General features: G+C 40.1%; 1 protein-coding gene across 4 annotated transcripts in view; it reads right to left on the bottom strand.

Moving 5' to 3' along the window:
- Positions 1-18533: 18533 nt before the first annotated feature.
- The window catches only part of NXPE3 (neurexophilin and PC-esterase domain family member 3), a 50607-nt gene continuing 46024 nt past the window's right edge, over positions 18534-23116 (bottom strand). For 3 of the 4 annotated variants that reach the window (XM_044914012.1, XM_021692360.1, XM_021692362.1), the window contains 2 exons: positions 22141-22347; positions 18534-19899 (listed from right to left, as the gene is read on the bottom strand). In XM_044914012.1, the coding sequence (XP_044769947.1) occupies positions 19349-19899; positions 22141-22347 (758 nt within the window). In that variant the 3' untranslated portion in view covers positions 18534-19348. The remainder of the gene's footprint in view (positions 19900-22140; positions 22348-23116) is intronic. The other variant, XM_021692363.1, reaches the window with a different exon arrangement.

Genomic DNA, 23116 nt, shown 5'->3' with positions numbered 1-23116 from the left:
ATCTGCTCCAAAACAACTGGAAGAAACTGTAAATAAGAAATAAAATATGATGATGGCTACCTTTCCCTTGGCTTTATAGATGTTAACAATTTACCTTATTGTATCTTATACGATAAAACATTTCTGAATCCTATAGTGCCAGTTAAGTTGTAACACCATTTTGAGGTCAATCATTCAAAGTTTTAAAAAAGGCTCTGATTTTTTTAATGTAGATGTAATAAAATTTTCAAAAGCCAGAAATTATTTGGTACAGCCTTTCAAACTGGAGATGAAAAAAGCCAGTGAAATATCTTACGGGGTAAGTTATTGTACTGCATTGGCTGAAGAAATGAACATCATAGGTTAGAGATTAATGAAGCCTGGGAGAATTTATTTTGCTAAATGGCTTCTAGATGAAAACACAGCAAAAGAAATTATGGCCCTGCCCTTTCCAATAATATAGCAACTCATCAAATTAAGATTCGACTGCACACATGAAAGCTGATCTTGTCTGCAGGACTGAGCTTTCGCCTTAGAAATGGATAGATCTGGGCGCCTGGGTGGCTCAGTCGGTTGAGCGTCTACCTTCAGCTCAGGTCATGATCCCAGAGTCCTGGGATAGAGTCCGGCATCGGGCTCCCTGCTCGGCGGGGGGCCTGTTTCTCCCTCTCCCTCTGCCTGCCGCTCTGCCTACTGGTGCTCTCTCTCTATTTCTCTGTCAAATAAATAAATAAATAATCTTAAAAAAAAAAAAAGAAATTGATAGGTCTACAGACTGGACTTGCTATTTTGGTTGTATTCATCAGGTATTAGCACTGGCTAATCACCAAAGATCTTTTATATGAATGCTTGCAAACAAACATAAGAGGTGCTGAGACATTCAAAATGTACAATAATCGTCTTGAATCTCATCATTTATCCTGGAAATGTCAATTGTATTGACATTTGCACTGACGGTACAAAAGGAATGGTGGGTAAACTGCAGGTGCCTTAAAACAAATCGGGTCAGTGGCAACAAAATGATACAGTAGTCATTGTATTCATCACCACCACCCACTAGCAGGAAAGAAAAGAAAAGAAAAAGCCAGTTTCACTTGAGAAGATCCTAGACGAAACGGTAACAGTTACTAATTTTATTAAATATTGACCCTTGAAATATACATATTTTTAATATTCTATGATGATTGTCTGGAAAAGCACTTGGTCCATTAGACTGAATGAATGATAAAACACTGCCATTTGTTTTACTCCAATCCCATTTGAGTTGTGAGTTGAACTAGTCACGATTTTTCAAGGAACACCAATTTACTTCACTGACAAATTGTGGTTATTCTGACTTGAATGTTTGTCAGGGTTTTTTTGTTTGTTTTTTTTTTTAATGAACGAAGTAAGCCCGTCACATCAAGAAAAAACTGACAGTATTTATTGTCAATAATAAAATCCAATCCTTCAAATGAAAATTCTAATTTGGGAACTTTCTGCCTGACACCCTGAGCTTGATACCTTTCCAGTATCTTTTTTTATTTTATATATTTTTTAAGATTTTATTTATTTGAGAGAAAGAGCATGAACAGGAGTTGGGGCAGAGGGAGAGGGAGAAGCAGATTCCCCACTGAGCAGGGAGCCTGGCCTGTGGCTCAATCCCAGGACCCTGAGATCATGACCTGGGCCGAAGGCAGACACAACCAAGCCAGCCGGCACCCCTTTAAGATTTTATTTTTTTAGGTAATTTCTACACACAATGTGGAGCTTGAATTTACAACCCGGAGATCGAGTTGCATGCTCCACCGACTGGAGCCAGCCAGGTGCCCCCATACCTTCCCAGTATTTGAGGATGTTTTTGATGAGGTCAGTGGTGATATGTTATTAACAAATGTGATTTGTTTTTAATATGATATAGTGAAGTGTGGTACTATTTGGAAAAATTACATAACTCAATATTTTCCAGGTATTTTCCAAATGAACAGTGCAAGATGTTACAAAATCATACATGGGTAAAAGATCCATTCAAGGTGGGAGAGAGACCAAAGGATATTAATGTATTAAGAGTACAAAAAAGTTCACTGATATGGTTTCAGATTCCATATTGCATTTATCCTTTGTTGAACTACCATTTGGTATAATATTAAAGAGTAGCCACAATTATCTGAAGACTATTAAAACATTTCTTCCTTTTCCAATTACATATCTGTATGAGGCCAGATTTTCCTCATAGATTTCAACCAAAAATAATATATTACAACAAATTAAATGCAGAAACAGGTATAAGAATCTATCTTCTCTAAAGCCAGACATTAAGAGACTTGCAAAAATGTAAAACAATACTGTTCTTCTAATTTTTTTTATTTTTTTACATTTGCTACTGAAGTATAATTGACATACAATGTTACATTAGTTTCAGATGTACAACATATCGATCCAACAATTCTATACATTACACAATACTCTCCACGATAAGTATAGTCACTGTCACCATACATTATTTAATATTATTGACTGTATTCCTTATGCTGTACTTTTCATCCGTGCCTTATTTTATAACTGGAAGCTTGTACCTCTTAATTCCCTTTATCTATTTTGCCCATCCCCCTACTTGCCCTCCCCCACCCCATCAACCACCAGTTTGTCCTCTGTATTTAAGGGTCTGGTTTTTTGTTTGTTTATTCATTTGTTTTGTTTTTTAGATTCCACATATAAGTGAAGTCATATGCTATTTGTCTTTCTCTGTCTAATTTATTCCACTAGCATAATATCCTCTAGTTCTATCAATGTTGTTGCAAATGGCAAGATTTCATTCTTTTTGGTGGCCGAGTAATATTCCAATACACACACACACACACACACACACACACCCCATTCTCTTTATCCATTTACCCATAGATGGACATTTGGGCTGCCTCCATTTGTTGGCTATTGTAAATCATGCTGCAATAAATGCATATATCTTTTTGAATTAGTGTTTTCATATTCTTTAGGTAAATACTCAGTAGTGGAATTACTGAATCAGATGGTATTCTTATTTTAATATTTTGAGGAAACCTCCATACCATTTTCCACAGTGGCTGCACTAATTTACATTCCCACCAACAGTACAGGAGGGTTCCCTTTACTCTACATCCTCGCCAACACTTGTTATTTCTTGTCTTTTTGATACTGGCCATTCTGCCTGGGGTGAGGTGATACCTCATTGTGGTTTTCATGTGCATATCCCTGATGATGAGTGAGGCTGAGCATCTTTCCTTATGTCTCCTAGTCATCTGTATGTCTTCTTTGGAAAAATGTCTATTCAGGTCCTCTGCCCATTTTTTTTTAATTGGATTTTTTGTATTTTCAGTGTTGAGTTGTGTAGTTTCTTTATATATTTTGGATATTAACTCCTTATGGGATATATGATTTGCAAATATCTTCTCCCATTCACTAGGTTGCCTTTTTGTTTTGTTGATGGTTTTCTGTGCTGTGCGAAAGCTTTTTATTTTGGTGTAGTCCCAACTGTTTATTTTTGCTTCTGTTTCCCTTGTCACAGGAGATATATCCATAAATATGTTGCTATGGCCTATGTCCAAGAGATTACTACCTAGGTTTTAGGTCTCACATTTAGGTCTTTAATCCGTTTTGAGTTTTTTGTATGGTGTAAGCAAGTGGTCCGATTTCATCCTTTTGCATGTAGTTGTCCAGTTTTCCCAATACACACCATTTATTGAAAGACTGTCTTTTCCCCATTGCATACTCTGGCTTCCTTTGTCATAGATTAACTGACCATATAGGCCTGGGTGTATTTCTGGGCTCTCTATTCTATTTCATTGATCTTTGTGTCTGTTTTTGTGCCAGTACCATACTGTTTTGATTACTATAGCTTTGTAGTATATCTTGAAATCTAGGATTGTGATAACCTCCAGTTTTGTTCTTCTTTCTCAAGATTGCTTTAGCTATTTGAGCCACCAATTTTTTTCTGGTTTAGAAAATACAGTTTTTAAAGTAGATAAGTAAACATTTTTTAAAATTTTATTGATAGAATGTAGGCAGTATCATATGATTCAAACTAAAGTTCCAGACTGTGTTAATAATTGTTGGACACCTGGTTCTGGAACCTTCCTCTCCTCTCCATTTCTATTTAAACCACCCAAGGCAGGCATTCATCTCTCACCTGAGCCAAATGATTTACCCACCAACCTTGCCCACTTAAAATCTACCCCCAGACTGCCATGAGCATGCCCTACCTATGACCAAATCTAAGAATTCCCCTACCCTATTTATGGATCCTTCAATGGCTCCCTATCATCTTTAGCATCAAGTTCAGTCTTCTTAGAATGGCAAGTGTCCAAGCCCTGCCTTCCTCACAAGCTTCACCTTCCTCATCAGCTGCAGTAATACCAAACCAAACAGAGTTTCCCACAGCTCTGAGACTTCACTTCTGCTTTTCGCTGTATGTGAAATGTTCTCCCCTTCCTCACCTCCCATCCACCACCCCTGGAGCCTTCCCTGACCCTCCTCCTCCCCACCCTCACTCTTACCCTCAGTCTGGCTTAATGGCCCCTTTTCTGTGTTCCCACAAAGACCTTCATCATAGCTCTCAAGCTATGTTGAAATTACCCATCTAGGACTCTGTCTCCTCTACTCCACCTTAAGCCCCCAGCCCATATATCCCTTGTAAGTAGCCAACCACCTGTTACTTAGTACCCATTTAATTGAATGGTGCATTTTTAAGTAGTTGCACTTAAATAGTTATATAAGTGCCTACATAGTATCTTGCCTTTTGTCTCTCAGTCCACAAAATCTAAAATATTTACTATTGGGCAAATTACAGAAAAAGTTTGCCAACCCCCACTTTAAGCAACAGTGCTTAGAGGCATTATAGCATCATGGCTTTGAAACCTGCAGACTCAGCTCTAGCACTTATCAGCTGTGCAATCTTGTCCCTTAATCTCTGAGCCTCAGTTTACTGACTGGGTGGCTTAAACAACGAAGATTTATTTTCTCACAGTTCTGGAGGCTGGAAGTCCAGAAGTCCAGAAGATTAAAGTGCCAGCAGGGTTGGTTTCTCCTGAAGCCTTTCTCACCAGATCCATGTATTGCCTTTTCTTTCTTTTTTTTAAGATTTTATTTATTTATCTGACAGAGAGAGCACAAGCAGGGGAAGTAGCAGAGGGAGAGGGAGAAGCAGACTCTCTGCTGAGCAGGGAGCCTGATATGGGACTTGATCCCAGGACCCTGAGATCATGACCTGAGCCGAAGGAAGATGCTTAACTAACTGAGCCACCCAGGTGCCCTCACCGTACAGCTTTTTCTATAGACACTCATCTGTGATGTCTCTTCCTCTTCTAATAGGGACACCAGTCAGATTGGATGAGAGTACACCCTAAGGGTCTCATTTTAACTTAATTACCTCTTTAAAAGCCCTGTATCCAAATACAGTCACATTTTAAGGTACTAGGGATTAGGGTTTCAACATATGAATTTGGGGGGGCCCACAATTCAGTCCATAACAAATAGGTTTGATGTAGCTGGATTTTAGAGGTTCTGAAAACCAGGCAAAGGACTTTAGTTATGATATGGGAGGTCATGGGGTCCAGTTGTGGTCGAACAGGGAAAAACATGGATGTCATGGCTTTCCTAAACAAACTTCCAGCTGTTTTTTTGTTTGTTTGTTTTTTGTTTTTTAGATTTATTTATTTGAGAGAGAGCGCATAAGCTGGAGGGGCAGAGGGAGAGAAAGAGAGAATCTCAAGCGGACTCCATGCTGAGCATGGAGCCGGACGCGGGGCTCAATCTCACGACCCTATGATCACAACCTGAGCTAATGAGCCAAAACCAAGAGTCAGACACTTAACTGACTGTGCCACCCAGGCACCCCTCCAGCTGCTCTTAAATGTGACAGTAATGAGACTGAGGACCCGTGGGGTAGATGGAAGCATTTTGGACAAGGAACTATTAGGTCTTTTCTACAGTGGAATAAAGGTGCTGAAAGAGTCAAATCTTTAAGTCCTCTAGAGATTTCTAGAAAAAAAAAATGAAGATAATCTTTTAGTGGGGGTGGAGGAGCAAAGGGAGAATATGGCAAGATTGGTTTTAGACCTCTTGATTATACACTTGGCAACATGGAATTAGAACTCAGAGAAAAGGTCAGAGCTGGAGATAGGGATCTGGACTCTTGGGGCACCTGGGTGGCTCAGACAAGTTAAGCGTCTGCCTTCGGCTCAGGTCATGATCCCAGAGTCCTGGGATCGAGCCCCGCGTAGGGCTCCCTGCTCAGCAGGGAGTCTGCTTCTCCCTCTCCTTCCACTGCTCCCCCGGCTTGTGTTCTCTTGCTCTCTCTCTCTCCCAGTCAAACAAATAAAATCTTTATATTAAAAAAAGGAATTTGGACTCTTTATACAGGTCAGAGTTGAATCTATGGGAGTGGGGAAGCTTGCTTAAGAGTTCAAAAAACATAGGAGACAAAAACTCTCAGTTCTCAAACTGCTTTGCTGTCACCTAGGGTTTGGGAGATAGTTTTCCAAGACCTCTCTAGCTAAAGTAGCACCTCTGGCTTTCTCCCTTTGCTTTGCTTTGTTTGTCTTCATAGCACAGTATTACCACCTGGCATTATATTTATATAGCTATTTGGTTGTTGTCTGTCTTTTCCCAGGGGAATGTAAGCTCCATGAGGGCATAGACTGTCTTTGTTCAGTACTCTGGAAGAAGGTCCAGAACATTGTAGGTGCTCAGTAAATATTTACTGAGTTAACATATAAAAAGATTAATTTTTATGATCAATAGAATTTAATTTGATAATAGATTGCTGACTATTGTCTTTTTATCCTTTCTTAAAATAAAATTTTGTTCTTTAACAAATACCTTTGGATGAATGAACACATAGACATATACTTGAGAATCTTGAAATATACAACCTAAAAACTTATTTTTGTTTCTGTTTGTGTTTTTCCTTAAGTTGTGCTTTCCCCAAATCAAGAGCACCTAATCCCTTCTCTGCAACAGTACTTATTTTTGAGAAGGTAAATGTGACTTTCTTTAAAAATCCAGGCATTTCAGCCATCTGTTGCTCTTATCAGATAATCTGTCTGTACCTATTTTTTTTTCTTTTCTAATTTTCATGGCAGGTTATTTGTGGTGTCGTTGGTTTCTATCAGGTCTCTTTTCCTTTTACTCACCACACCTGTACTTAAAGACACCTATATCCTTGTACCTGTGTGAGTGCCAACTGTCCATACAAACCTACGCTTATCACTTTCTTTGTAATTTTCTCCAGGAGGCCTGCTGGTTATGCTATGATGTCTCATGAAATACAGCTATAGGTAGCACAGGCATTTAGACCAAGTCCGCCCTCCTTCTTTTCTCTAAGGAATCATAATGAAAGAAAACTCTGAACTGTTTGTATTTCATACAGGTGAAGACAGTTGTTTAATCTAGCCCCTCTTTTTCGGAGAGTATGAGCGGTACAGATGGCACGAGAATTATGGGGTGAAGCAATTTAAAGCAATAGTTCGCAAACAGACGGAACTCCTCCTTACAGGACTATTCCGAAACACCGAGGAAATGTTTCCAAGGACCACACGACCCCAGTTTGAAGACAGTAGTGGCCAGAGAGCACCTTACTGATGGGAGCGTGCCACATCCCTCAGGTGTGCCTGGGGAAGTAGAGGGCTGAGAATCACTGGCCAGGCATTCTGAGAGTTAAAGTGAACAGAACACATGAAACTAAAAGATGACTGGTTTCTATTTATCCTCCACTCTTTATTGCAGGATTGTTTGTTTGTTTTTCTTTTTTTCCTTCTTTCTTTCTTTTTTTTTTTTTCGGTTCCCCCAGACCCTGCTTGCTAGAATTTAATGGAACTTTTAAACTGTAAAGGAAAATACAGGCTGATGGGAAGTGGGTACTCTGCGGGGCAACAGGACAAGTCTGTAAAATCCAGAATGAAGTTAAGAGATGAAATTTGAGCATGCTTGTTAGAGAAACATGGAAAGATGTTAAAAGGAGAACCTGTTTACTAAACCTCATGGCCAATTTAGTGCATCTTTAGTAATTGTTTAAATAGTTTTCTGATCTACAAATTCTACCATTATGATTTTTTAAGTTTATTTATTTTTAAGTAATCTCTACACCCAACATAGGACTCAAACTCACAACCCCGAGATCAAGTCTCATGCCCTCCCAACTGAGCCGGCCAGGTGCCCCATACAATTATTATTATTTTTTTAATACACTGGGCTCCTTCCTAACCAGTCTGCATAAATGTGAAAGTGCTCTGGAGGGAAAATGCTATAGAGACACAAGTTATAACTAGACAGGTTTTTGTCCAATATGTAATCTTTCCCTCCCAACCATACACACACAAATAGGTGGAGATTTACTCAGTGGCTACAATAATTATAGGAGCGGGAAAGGAACTAAAACCTATTAAGTGTCTAGGATGTGTCTAATACTTCGCATATATTGTACATTATCTTGTGTGATTTTAGCAGTTTGATTTAGACACTAATGTCCCAGTTTATATGTGTCGGTGGTGTGGTGCTACGGCAGCCCTAGCAAACTAATGCACTATCCCATCATACTTCCATGTACTACTCAACGTGCAGTCCTTATGAGTGATCCTGGAAAACAGCACACTAATTCTTGTCCCTAACTATTTGGCGGGGGAGGGGCAGAGGGAGAGAGAGAATCTTAAGGAGGCTCCACACACGGTGGGGAGCCCGACACAGGGCTCGATCTCACAACCCTGAGATCACGACCTGAGCCGAAATCAAGAGTTGGATAATTAACTGACTGAGCCACCCAGGTGCCCCTCTTGTCCCTAACTTTTATCCAAGCTAGAATTACTGCCTGATTTTCTTCATCCGTTGCTTAAAAGCATAGGGTTTTGAAGTCAGACAAGCCTGGGTTCAAATCCCAGCTCCATTCACTTAACAATCATGTAGCTTTAATTAATTTCTCTAAGACTCTGTTTTCTCATCCATAAAATGGAAACATTAACTGCATTCAGTTAGTATGTATGTTAAATGAGGTAGTGTACATGATATGCGTAGCACCACTCCCAGCATACAGTATACATTCAATGATGATAGTTACAATTATTATCCATTTTTCAAAGCTCCATCAATACTTGCTTGTTAAGCATTCTGGCCTCTTTGGACCACCAGCCAAACTTGAAGAGAATATAGAAGGGAATCATGGAGTCAAGTTTGGACTTGACTATAGAGTCTTGATGCCACTGAAAATGTTGGAGTTCATGTCATAACCCGCAGGGAACCATTCAGGATTTTTGAACTGGGAAAAGCATGACCAAAGCCATGCTTAGGAAGGACGAAGCAGCAGCTGAATGTAGGTGATCATGACAGTCTACAGTAGTGACTGGTCCTAAAGGATGGAATGAGAGTGGTGCCTATGGGAATAGAAAGTGGGGAATTGTTTAGAAATATTTCAGACATATACTCTATGGGACTGGCAACAGACTGAACACAGAAAGATAGGAGAGAGCCAGAAGTAACTCCAACTCCTGAAAGACTGATAGAGTGGTAGCACCATGAACAAAGATATGGAAGCCAGGGGAAGGAGAGTACAGGAGGCCTCGAGTTTGATTTTAACCTCTACATTCCACTCCGTGTGCAGCTACCACTGCCTCTCACCCCTTATCTGCAGTCTGATCAGGGCAGTCTCCATGCCCTTCCCTTCCAGTAAAACTTCAAGAAGCCATTTCAAAATTAATTCACACTGAGACATAAACAGAAATCTTTCCCAAAGGCTATTTGCGTTTTAAAAGAGGCCTCCCAAAATGAACAAAGGAGATGAAATCTGGATAACTGACAAACATAAGTGAGGTATGAGATGGGGGGAGCATGTCCTTCAATATTATTATCACCATACATTTCCCTTCCTATTTGCTACAAGCACTTTGTTCTGGCTGCAATCTGGCACCATCCCTAGATTTTGACATTAGTGTTGTATCTAAGAACCCTTTCTTAACGCTGGATGGTGTTCAACGCCACAGATAAACAAAACTGTTTTCATTGCCTGTTTAAAAGATATGAAGCGTTAGCACAGAGCAGCGGGACTGGGAAGCTCTGTGATATATCAGTGTCTGCCACCTTCAGATAGTTCCAGTTCATCTATCACGTTACTAGAGATGCCAAGTATAAATTCAGCAGTCTTGCCCAGTGATCATTTTTGGTTTCCTCCAACCCTTGTCTTCCCTAATTAAACCCCCCTCCTTTACCCTTTGCAAAGGTATGAAATAGAAACTTCTTACAGTCTTCAAAATAGGTTTTCACAGATTCAAAAATAATTAAAAATTCTTTTTTTTCCACTCTGGGTTATTCGGATTTTTTTCCCCATTCTGTGTTCAACCAAAACTCATGGAGTGACCGTGTGCGTACTCTGCAGAGGGAGGGGCGGGGGTGGACGAGAGGAAGAGGAGAGTGAAAACTGAAGTCACACAATTCCCATTCTCAAGGTGTTTTCAGTTCAGTTCATCTTCATTCACATCTGTGGATCACCTCTGTAGCTCTGATCCTTGAACCTCCCACAAGTCTCTTAGGTTTCTTTTAAATATAGGAATCCATAGCAAGGGGCGCACATTTGCAAAAGGATCTGACCCATATGGAATCTAAGTGCATTACCTCAGTGATTCTCATAGGAGTTATTCCCAGCCGTGCATTTGTTTGTAAGTGTGTACCTTGTAATATGTAGACAGGTAAGGGTGAGGCTGATTCGTTTTAAGAGTTGTGGTGCTGAATCATTCTGCAGATGATTTATTCTGAATTTCCTATCATTTTCTGTCATATATTCACGGTACAAACTTTTTTTCACTGCCCTCCACCAAACACTGCACAAAATGACTTAAAAAGCAATCATCATGGTGCTATAGAAAACAGTATAGCAGCTCCTCAAAATATTAAACATAGAATTACTGTATGATCTAGCAATTCCACTTCTAGGCATCACCCAAAAGAATTGAAAGCGGAACTCAAACAGATTCTTATACACCCATGTTCACAGCAACATTATTCCTAAGAGCCAAAAGGTAAAAGCAAGCCAACTGGCCATTGAGGGATGAATGGATAAACAAAATGGAGTATATACATACAATGGAATATTATTCAGCCTTATAAAAGAAGGAATTTTTGACACATGCTATAACATGGATGAACTTTGAAGACATTATGCTAAGTGAAATAAGCCAGTCACAAAAGATAAATACTGTCTACTGTATTATTCCACCTACATGAAGCACCTAGAACTGTCAACTTCATAGAGACAGAAAGTAGAATGGTGGTTGCCAAGGGCTGGGGGATAGGGGAGCCGGGAGTTATTGTTCAGTAGATGTGGATTTTCAGTTTGAGAAGATGAAAAATTTCTGAAGATGAATAGTAGTGATGCTGCACCACAATGTGAATGTACTTAATGCCCCCGTTCTATACACTCAAAAATACTTAAGATGGTAAATTTTATGTCACATATATTTTATCACAATTTCTTAAAATATTAAAAATATTTAAGGATATAGTAGAAGAAAATATTCCTGAAATCAAGAAATATGGGGAGGAAAAAAACATCAGAAATCATCCCTCTTCTGGAAGCAGATACTTTAAAAAACTGGCAATGATGCAGACAAAAGCAAAACACAAAGAGAGAACAAGCCAGGACAAAAATCTCTGTGACCTCAACTGAATAAGTATACGTAGAGCATTTACAGTTGTGTGTCCAACCTTGTTCTCATTATCACACTGCATAAGGAGACTTTTCAGACATTTCTTCCCTAATTGTCCCCTGATGAAAGCTTAAAACCACAGATAAACTCTATATCTGTTTATGTACTATTACGGTCCTTTACAAGGCCACAAACCACTGTAATATCTAAGATATTTCCCTCCCCCAAGAACCAATTTTGCCCTCTTGGAGAAGGCATGATTTACTATATTACCCACTCTAAAAAATGGGTGTGCCATGACAAATAGCAAATTTGACTGAAATAATCACAGGACTAGGGATGCACACATACTAACTGATGCTAAAATGTGTCGAAAAGTCTTACGCCAATATTAAGTTTCTGCACACTACTAAACTTCTGAACAAAAAGTGAGAAAGTTGTTCTTAGTGTCTTCAAACATCTGGAAGTTGAGATTGTATTGATACAACACTCAGGTGACTGACAAAATTTTGAAAAGTTTAATTCAGATATTTGGTATCATGTAAATAATATAGCACTACCACTGCTGTTTAACATAACCATGGCAGAATTTACTTTTCTACATGGTACAATGACATATACAGATCTTAAAGAAAAGCTCCATAATTGTTCTTGTGAACTAGAATTTAAGGAGCCTTAAAATTTTGCTACTCAAAGTGTGGACCTTGGGCCAGCCTATTATCACATGGGAACTTATTAAATATGCAGAATGATAAGCTCCGCCTTAGCCCTACTAACACAGAATCTGTAGTTCAACAAGATCTCCAGATAATTCTCATGCATATTAAAGTTTGAGAAGAACTGCTTTAAAAGACAGCTATCGGGCGCCTGGGTGGCTCAGTTGGTTAAGCGACTGCCTTCGGCTCAGGTCATGATCCCGGAGTCCCGGGATCGAGTCCCACATCTGGCTCCCAGCTCAGCGGGGAGCCTGCTTCTCCCTCTGACCCTATCCCCTCTCATGCTGTTTCTCTCTCTCTGTCAAATAAATAAAAATAAACAAAATCTTTAAAAAAAAAAAAAAAAGACAGCTATCAAAATTCTTCCTTAACTCATCAGAGCATTTTATTTTCTAACCAAGTAGATTAATTACTCCACTCATACTACAGAGCCTATAGGAAATGCAAACTAGAAAAAGATCATATGAAATTGTTAAAGAATCAACAGATACAAAACATGCAGATTTCTATCCTGGGGGCTACATCTGAAACAAGGTGACGCAGGTACTTAACTAGCTCTGCATTAGCAGGGATGGTTGAGAGCAGGTGAATGGGTTTGTGAGGTGCCCACAGTTCCTCTTCAGAAGCAATGGCAGTGGGCCGGTCACCAGAGCTTTGACTAGCAATGCTCTTTCAAGCCTTAGCTCTCTAGCACAGAAGGAACCGTCCTGTGAGGAGCAAGGGTAACAAAGGGTGGGATTTCCCTTTCTTTTTAATCTCAAGTGTTGTGTCCAAAACGGCGCCTCACATCCACTAGCCCAATCATTCTCATCAGTTCCACCAGATAGCTCTACTCTTGTAGGTATGAAAGATTTTCCTGTGGTCCTCGTAAAATATAAAGGCTTATGTAGCTATCAGTTAAAGCTTTATCAGTTAAATCTGAACAGGAAGTAGGGGTAGCCAGGTGTGAGCTAGAGAAAGGGAAGGACCCTAGGGAAATCAGAGCCCTGGAAAGAGGTTGACCTCTCCCCACAGCACTCTGCTAATATCCCAGTGGCCTGGTGGCAAGGGTACTAGCTACAGAGACAATCCCCTCAGATCCAAATCCATCCTCTGCCACTTACCACCTAGGGGATCTTGAACCAATTGCTCAATCCCTCTGAGCCTCAATTTCCTCACCTATGAAATTAGCCTTATTATGTCTACCTCGGAAGCTACTATGAAGGCTAAATGAGATCTTGCTGGCCAACTCCCCAAAGAAGTGTTTAATATATGTTAATTCTCTACTGCTAACTCCCCCAAAGGAGCAGTAAAATATGTTCATCTACTAACTTTGGAAGGAAAGTGTTTTACCTCACAGTCCCAAATTAAAGGAACAGGAAGTGCTTTAATCAGAAACCACATATGTTAGCTTTAATGAGCGGTTTCACCAAAACCAGAGGGGGCATGGTGTTCTCTGGGAGTCTGTTAAAGATTACATAACTCTGAAACTGCCAGTCAGCAGAGAGCTGAATTCCCCCCTCAGAGGTATTCATGTGTTCTCCTCTCATAGAAAACAGTGGAAATTCAAACTGGTTAAAAGCATACTAAACCACCAAAATATCTTAGTTCACAAGAAATCACATACAATGCCTAAGGAAAATTCACAGTAACTGAGGCAACTTCAAAAATTGATTTAAGAGATCCAAGAATCTTAGAAATTTTAGAAAACATCCCACTGCCCATTTTGACTACATCAGCCAAGGTCAAGGTAACATTTACACCCCACTTGGTTAGAATTATCTGCCTTTCTCACCCTCAGGCGTTCAGCATCAGGCCAAGTTCAGCCTCCTGATCTTCCTGTTAACCTGGGGGAGAGAAATCAAGAAGCCACCAGATCAGTCAGCTATAAGCCAAAGGGAAATGATTTTCTCAGGAACAATTCACTCCCTCATTAGCAGGCTCTTTAACTTCTGAGAGGGTTTCTTTGGTTTTCTGAGAGCAGGACTTCTTCCAGCCAAAGTAAAAGGAGAAAGGTTTGCATCCTTTCCTCAGTAAGGAAGAGTCTGCATCTGGGCAGCTAAATTATGCTGACCATGGTCACCACCTCTGGGCTGGAAAGGATGCTGCCTAACATCTAACGTTATATGTGCTGTGCACTGATTTCTTGTGCTACTCATCCCAGACTGACACTTCTGTGGCCCCAGGGCTCTTCACCTGTACCCTGCCCAACTGTGTCTTTAACGTAAGCAAAATGGAGATCATACACTGTATCCTGAAACCAAATAAAGACACTTCAGGATTCTCTTCATGTTTAGATGATCTGTTTGGTTGATCCACTCCTCTATCAGAGATTATTGAGGGTAGTGAATAAGCTTTGCAAATGTTTCTCTCCTTTTACTGTCTAAACAAACTACTATCTAAAGCAAAAAAAAAAAAAAAATGTCACCTGCCCAGATAATATATTTCTTTAGATGGCAGATTTAAAGTGGGGGAATTTATAAGCACCAAGCGCTTAAAATGTACATAATGAATGTCATCCTCTTTGGGACACACCCTCCCCTTGACAGCCAGTTTACAAATCCACTAATCCCTGTGGAATCTCTAATCCACCCTACCTAGAAATGTATTTTTATTCACACAGAATTCCTTCAAATACTTTATACAGATTGTCATAAATCTGGGGGTCCAGCCATGTCATCAAATTTCAGGGGTTCCCTCATTCATAAAATTGTCTTGTAATACTTGTCTTTAATTTTACAGGGGTAACATAAGAATTAATGAGGGCATTAAATGAGTGAGAAAGTATACCTCTAAATCCACACTCAAACCCGGGAGATTTCTGCCTTGGAGTATCATAGTTCTACATCACAGACTAAAGATAAATTGTTATATGAGATTTATGGTACTTCCATCAGGCATTCTATCCACCTCCTCCATCAGCATCTTAGTCCTTCCTGATCTTTCAAAGCAAACAGATGCGATTCATGGCTATTACCAAGCTATTACCAAACAGATGCGATTCATGGCTATTACCAAGCTATTACCAAGCTAATATCCCAGTTTATTTCCCCAAAAAACTGCCCCTCAATATTTTGCCCCCAAACAAGTATGATCACCCAAATATCAGAGAGTGATTTCAAAAGAATCTGAATATGGGGGGAGAAGCTTAGCATTTAAGATACTTTTTCATACTAAATATCAAATAATAAAAATATACCTTTGTGTTTGAAGAGCCAAGTCATAGAAATACGTAAAGGCAAATCAATTGTTTCCAGCTGTAATCAGCGATAATAAACCCAAGTACGTGAGAGCATGAGAAAGATGATCAGTTTCCTTTTGAGGTTACATGATAAGCAGCAGCAGTTAAGCAGCCTTTTTCTCTAAAACTCGGCGTCTGACCTCGTGGCAAGAAGAGGCCAGCCCCTCTCCCTGTCCCCTTTTATAGCGTTCGCTTTCTGTTCAGCTCTCTAGAGAGCATGGGGGCGGGGGAAGCTAAGGACCTATTTTCTAAAATACAGAATACAATCAAGCGGCCGCTCGAAAGGGATTGCGTGGGCACGGAGGACGGGCGGAGGAGGCGGGGAGGGGGCAACAAGGCCTAGGTTTGTGGATTTTTTTTCTGCATATTGGAAATTCCCAAGCCAAAAAGGTACCGACCCGAGTCCCGGACATTCCCCTCGAGGGCCGGCTCCAAGACCTGGACTGGAATCCCGCAGAAGAATCAGAAACAAATCTAAAAACAAAACATTTTTCTTAGGGATGCCTTTTTAAAATCTCAATAAATCCACACCGGGCGTTAGCGTTTCTCCCTCATTTGATTCACCTTCTCTTCTTCTTCTTTTTTCAGACTTTATTTATTTATTTGACAGAGAGAGAGACAGGGAGAAAGAGTACAAGCAGAAGGAGTGGGAGAGGGAGAAGTAGGCTTCCCACCGAGCAGGGAGCCCCATGCGGGGCTCTATCCCAGGACCCCGAGACCATGACCTGAGCCAAAGGCAGAAGAAGCTTAACGGCTGAGCCATCCACGCGCCCCTTGCCTTCTCTTTTATTTAGCTTTTCTTCTGCAGGTTTTCAAGAAGGGGGAGGGGAGTTGATACTTCCTACAACACAGCTTTTCAAACCATGGCAATCAAAAAGTAGTATCGCTATCATGTGCCTTCAATGACAAAGGATACTCTGAGACATAAATAAAGCAGTGGTTCTATAATAAGATCATGTTATTTTCACGCGGGCAGGGGCAGGGGATAGAGTGGGGTGAATTTAAACAGAGAATGTGAACTATTGCATAACACTGAAAGGATTTTGCCTATGACATTTGGTTTCACTGTGACTCCTTTTCCTTTTGGGACACTTACAACTGTAATCCCTGTACTGCTTCCCAACCCCCCACCCTCTGCAGTGTTAAAATCTAGCTTTATAATTAGACTGGAAATGTCTGATTCTCCAGTAGGAATGGGCATCTAGAGCTAAACACCAGAAGGTCCTTAAAACTTTAACAGAAGATCCTTCTTCCTGACTTCCTCTCATTTAATGGAGACTATTATTAAAGCAAAATATGAGGGGTGCCTGGGTGGCTCAGGTCCTGATCTTAGTGTTGTGAGAGATCCAGCCCTGTGTGGGGCTCCCAGCTCAGTGTGGAGTCCGCTTGAGAGATTCTCTCTCCCCCTCTCCTTCCCCCTCTGCCCCTCCCTCCACTCGTTCTCTCTCCTCTCTCTCTCTCTCAAATGGGGGGGGGCGGGGATGCAGGTGTTAATTTCCCTGTACTTCTCTCAGTAATTGCTTTTTCCTTTAATAGGGCTCAGAAACAGAGTCATCTCTGGCATGTAATATGGATATGTAAAGGCTTACCAAATATTCTTGTTACACCCCAATGTATCAATCTGAAACTTAATACCTGAAGCCAGGAAATGTCAGTCAATTGGTATTTAATAAAATGATGGTTGTTCAGGGAGCCACCCAGGGCTGTCTGGGTGGCTCAGTCAGTTAAGCGTCTGCCTTCAGCTCATGTCATGATCCCACGGGTTCTGGAATCAAAGTCTTGCATCAGGCTTCTTGCTTCAAGCGGGGAGTCTGCTTCTCCTTCTGCCTCTCCTTCTACTTGTTCTAATAGTAAATAAATAAAATCTTTAAAAAAAAAAAAAAAAAAGCATCACTCCAAAGCCCTGGAGAGGCAGTGGAAACTGAAATTCTCCTGAGAAGATGAAGCCTCAGCCTCCTCCAGCAATCTTTGAGAAAATGCTTAAAAAGTTCTTTTGTGAAAAAGAGAATCTCTCTTTGTAAAAGTCCAACAACGTATAGTTGAAAAGGGCTATGTACTCTCACATACCTTGGTTCAAACCCAAACTCGAGTTCCTCATCTATAAAAGGTACCTAGTATCACCTACATTACTAGATCATGATCAGAATTAAATGTTAGGGATTAAGCCCCTGAAATAATAGACAAGCAATATCGTTTCCTTAGTTCTATCTTCCTTCTTCCCTTAGTTGGTATTTCTCAAAGTGTAGAATACTACCATTGCGTCAGAATCACTGGACACTTGTAACAAAGGTTGATTCCACAATTCCCAGAAGCATGAAGCATGACCCCTAAGTCTGTATTTTTCTCAAGTATTCCAGGTGATTCTCAGACACTCTAAAGCTTAAAGACCATTAAAATTAAACTATCTTAATATTTTTATCTACTTGTTGGTCCTCTTTAGACTCAGAAAATAATTTAAAATCTTCTTTCCCCATATGTGTATTTTATAAATTTGAAGGTGGCCCTCAAGGCTAAGAAAGGAAGATCTTACACTCTCCGTTTTAAGTTAAAACTCCAAATTTTTTCACGCTTTAAGCATCTGTCTTCATCTCTAAAGCTTCCCCAATCTCTTCATGTGTCCATTTAGGGATAACTAAAACTAGATTGCAATCTATTGTGGCTCAGAAAAGAGTACTTATACTTACTAAACGGCCCCAAGTTAACCTAAACTCATTTAAAATTAATAAGGTAAAGACAGTCAAGTAAAATCGGTAATTCAATTATTTTAAGATAGCGAGTAAGAATGGCAGCTTTTTACTGCCAACCATGAGAGATTGTGTATACCTTACATTCAAATCAATAAATACCTGTTCTAGATCTCAATTATCGAACTTTAGATTCTAATTAGATTTTAATTTCTAATGTTGGTATGCGATTCAAAATAACAACCAAAAAAGAAACACGTGAAATTGATGGAAGTAACTTCTACAACTTTATAATAAACAACAGCATTCTTTACATAAAATTCAGTTCTTAAAACCCTCAAACTTCAAAACACAAAAATAAATTTCCATTTATAGATTCCCCCTTCCAGTTCCAAAAGTGATTAAAGTATTCATCATGTAAAACTTAGCTGAAATAAGTAACTATCCCCCAGTGCAAGTGTCAATTCGACACACAGATTTTGTGTACTGCTTTCATATTTTCCTTTTGCTTCTTTTCTAGATAAAAGCAGGATATTGTAAATATTCTCAGTAGAAAGTTCTGACCAAGGATACTGGCCTATTCAAGCAATTCAGAAAAGATGGATCACTGAAAGAAACTCCTGAGACACAGCAGTCCCCAGTGTGTTACAAGAGCCACTGACCAGAAGCCTTATTAGTTCATCCCACCAAAGATGAACCAACTGTGCTATTCATACAGATAAGCTCAATCTCCTTTACCAGATAAGCTACAAACACTCCACTATCAACCACTTAGGTCAGAACACTTTTCACAGTTTTTAGCATAGTAATCTCCCCTCTCAGGAGAGGCTAATTCAAACACACTCACTAGCATCTTTGGTTACAAGGGCAATACAATGCGTAGATGTTGTTAATAATGGTTCTCCCATGGCTATGTAAAGATTGGAAAAAATCCTGTAGGTAGACATAAATGCATCCTGCATTTTCTAAGCTCCTTATAAGTCTTATATAAAGTCCAGTTCCTTTTGAAATTGTGTACATGTCAATAGCAGCCATCTCTCCATGGGGCCAGCCATAAACTTCCTGTACTGCAGGTAATACGAGTCCTCCAGTCCCCTCCAGGGCAGGCTAGGTCTCCAAGGGGCACACAAAGGACAAGAACATGTCCAGTTGGTTCTTCACAATAACTTCATCTGGATGTAGCTTGTGGGGTAAATAATGAGCCAGGGTCATCTCCCAGGCATCAACAAGATACACTCCAACCCCTGAGAACATCTTCCGAAGGATGGTGTCCAGCTGAAAGTTGTACCAGTCACTGTTGAAAAGGCTCACCTCAGGCCCCAGCTCTTGGGCATTGGCTGTTCGGATGACTACCACGGTCTTAGGACTTCGATCCAGGAGCTGGACCACTGCTCGACGGATATTCCTGAGCCGCCGGATGTACACTTCCAAGGGGAAGGTGCTAAAATGAGACCATACAGCTATGGCAACCACGGTGTTCTTCCCGCCCACGATGCCATTCAGCTCATTTGCCACATAATGGAGCTCATTGCTAAAGACGGTTGTAAAACGGATGGGTGGACCATGGCAGCGATATTTGAGCAGGATGCTGTGCTTCTGGTCCACCGCAAGGAAAGGACCCACATTCTTGGGACTACCCAAGTTAAACTCCACTAAATCTGAAACAAGGAAAACTCAAATTCATAAAAATGTTCAAACCAAGTACATATATTATGATCATTCTATACTTAGCAGCTTAAAAGAACATTTTTTCAAATAAAAGTGTAATGAAAAGGTACAAGTGTAAAGGGAATACCTATTTCACTCGCCTCAATAGACCTGTATTCTAACATATTTATTAAACTATCAGTGATACCTATGTCTATATACCTCAGAAGCAAAATAACTAGCCATTAGGCCAAGAAATCTTCCTGTTTACACCAACTGCTGAATATCTAAAAATCAACTTGGCATTTACACATTATTCTTCTAATAGACAAACATTATTTCTTCTAGGAGAAGGGCTATAACTTCTGCTTTTTTAAGAATGCATAAACGTAACCAAATACTTCTTTTTGCAATACATGAAAGAAAGGAGCAACCCTGTTTATTTTGACTTTCGATTTCACCCTATGGATGCAAAATCATATTAGTGTCTTAGAGAATGTCTTTCTCCGTCACAAGAATAACAAAGACTAAGTGGTGTTTCAAAGTCTAGCTCCTCTGAGATCTTCTGACGGTCCCAGGAATCAGTGATTGTTTCTCTTTTGTTACCCCTAAAAAACTCTGTCTCTACAATTCATCACTTAACATATGCCCTATAAGGAAAGAGGGCCTGTCTCATATACTTAAATGTTCCTACAAGTGCCTTTCAGAGAACAAACCAAGTAACTTCTGGCAACCCAAGTCAATTAGCACTTCTAAGCACCTATTCAGTGCCATGAGCCAGTAATGCTCAGATGCGTAAGTCACAGTCCTGGCTCTCAAGAGGTATACTGTCAATTCTGAAGAAGTAACATCATACTATAATTGGCGTACATTCTTTTTAAGGGTTAAAGGTGTCACTTTTCTCTCCAAGCAGTCCCAGGCTCCTTTTCTAGAATTTCCTACCTAATTCATTACTACTTAGCATTTGGCCCCACTTAAACTGAATAAACTCAAGCTATCATTTTTTCTTTTGATTAAGATCAAGCACTGACACAAGGCTTTATCAGGTGAAAATCTGTCTGCAAAGGATATGGTGGAAAACAATCAAGACACCCAATGTGATCACTGCTATAAGAGGAAATAATGAGCTACGTCATTAGAACTTAAGAAACAAACAACTAAAGACTCCTGGAGGGCCCTGCCTAGTCAGCATCAAAACATATTTAGCATTATGCCATGCAAATTATATCCCTTTTTCTAGTTTTTAATGTATGCTTTATCGACTAAACTCGGCTATGTCTGTTTCAAAAAAACAAGCAAAACAAAAACTGGAATTAACTTTCTACTTTTGGGGATCATATCTACTTCTTCCTTTCCTTCTAAACATTAAATCTGAAATTAAGTTGATGTAAAAAATAAAAGAGAAAAAAAAATACCAACAACAGCTCAGAACAAACTATGGGATTGTGCTTTATGGAAAACCCTGCCCATACACAGCCCTCAAAGAGTTCCCACAGAATTACTTATCAGCTCTCTAAATTGTAAGCAGGGTCTTTAGTACTGTTACCTGGGATTCATCCCTCCTCATCCGACCTACATACCTTCCACAAAGAGGAAAAGGCCCTTGAATAAGGGATGGCCCTCCAGTGAGTAGGGCTTTATTCTGAGTCTGGATAGCACTCCAGAGCCCAGCAGTGAAATCAGAAGCTAAGAATGCTGGGACTTACCAAGACTCTCTCTGTAGGAGCCAGCTCATCTCAAAATCATACCAATGGAATGCCCAACGGATGACGCTGGGAAGGCTTTGCTGAATGGATGCATTAAAGTGGACCACAGTTTGGCTGCTTCCTTCCAGTTAAATCTATTATAAACTTGGAGTCTGACCAAACAGAATTAGGAGAGAAACAATCGGAAATGTCCCCTTCTATTTTAGAGCCCAGAATATCAAAAGTAAAGGACTGCTATAAGGTGATACCATCCAGCTGCCTCATTGCACACATGGAGAAATGAAGGCCTGATAACAATGACATGTCCAAGATCTCACAGCTAATCCGTGGTACGAAACTTCAACAAGAACACAGTGCTTTCATCAATACGTCAACCCCACCATGGATCAGAAACCATCACACAGCTCTCCAGGGTTAGGATACCTCTTCAGTCCCACAGAGAAATAACTACTTCCTTGGCCGATGCCCTTCTTCAGGCACTGGAGTGAAAAAAGCTGGTTTTGTCCATGTGGAAAAGAGTTATAAAATAAAATACAAAGTACCAACCTGGAACAAATGTAGTAAGGTATTCAAACCACTGCCTGATTGTTGAGTCACCAAATAAATATACCACTTTTCTTTGTAAGCATTCTGTGATATTGTCGGGGTCATTAAACTGGCGCATCTTAAACTTTCTGGGCCTCCACTGGTCTTTGTAATAATACCCAGAAGGAAAAGTTCCTGAGCCTTGAGATAGTTCTAGATTGTTCGTTTCTAAAAAGAAAAAGGAAAAAATAAGATATTCTGAAAGTCTCCTCCAACAAACCATACATGGAAAATGCTCTAAGAAACAAAATTATGCCCCTGTATTTGTTAGCCTGCTGGTATACAGGTAACATTTCCTGCCATCACATCTCAGAGAAATCCCAGACTTTCCCCTTGCTACAAAAGGTTCTCCTTTGCACAAAAATAGGAAGATCTGAGACGTGTGTGAGGGTCTTGGTGGACAGAAAGGGAAAAGGGGACTTTGAGCACTCCCCTCTGATTATGCATGTTTTTATCAAAGTCAAAAATAAAAGCAGGCAAATAACCATGGAAATGTGTAAATGTAAGTATTGTCCAGTATTATTCCAGAATAAATTTCTCATACAAAGGCCTATGAGGTAAGTAACACCTTAAATTCATATTTGACATATGTATAGTAAAATCAGTCCACTGTTGCTCAGCCTATTATTTTTTTTAAGATTTTATTTATTTATTTGACAGAGACACAGCGAGAGCAGGAACACAAGCAGGGGGAGTGGAAGAGGGAGAAGCAGGCTTCCCATGGAGCAGGGAGCCCGATGCGAGACTCGATCCCAGGACTCTGGGATCGTGACCTGAGCTGAAGGCAGACACTTAACGACTGAGCCACCCAGGCGCCCCTGCTCAGCCTATTAAAAGGGAAGTTTTAACCTATGGGTCCTATAATCAAATATGAATTCAGAAAACCACCACTTAATACAGAGAACAAACCAAATACACACACTCTAAAGAATTATTC

Source organism: Neomonachus schauinslandi, chromosome 1 (assembly GCF_002201575.2).
Source record: "Neomonachus schauinslandi chromosome 1, ASM220157v2, whole genome shotgun sequence".
Taxonomy (NCBI): Eukaryota; Metazoa; Chordata; class Mammalia; order Carnivora; family Phocidae; genus Neomonachus; species Neomonachus schauinslandi.
Note: the sequence above shows the minus strand (reverse complement) of the source record. Positions and strands in the feature narration are given on the sequence as shown.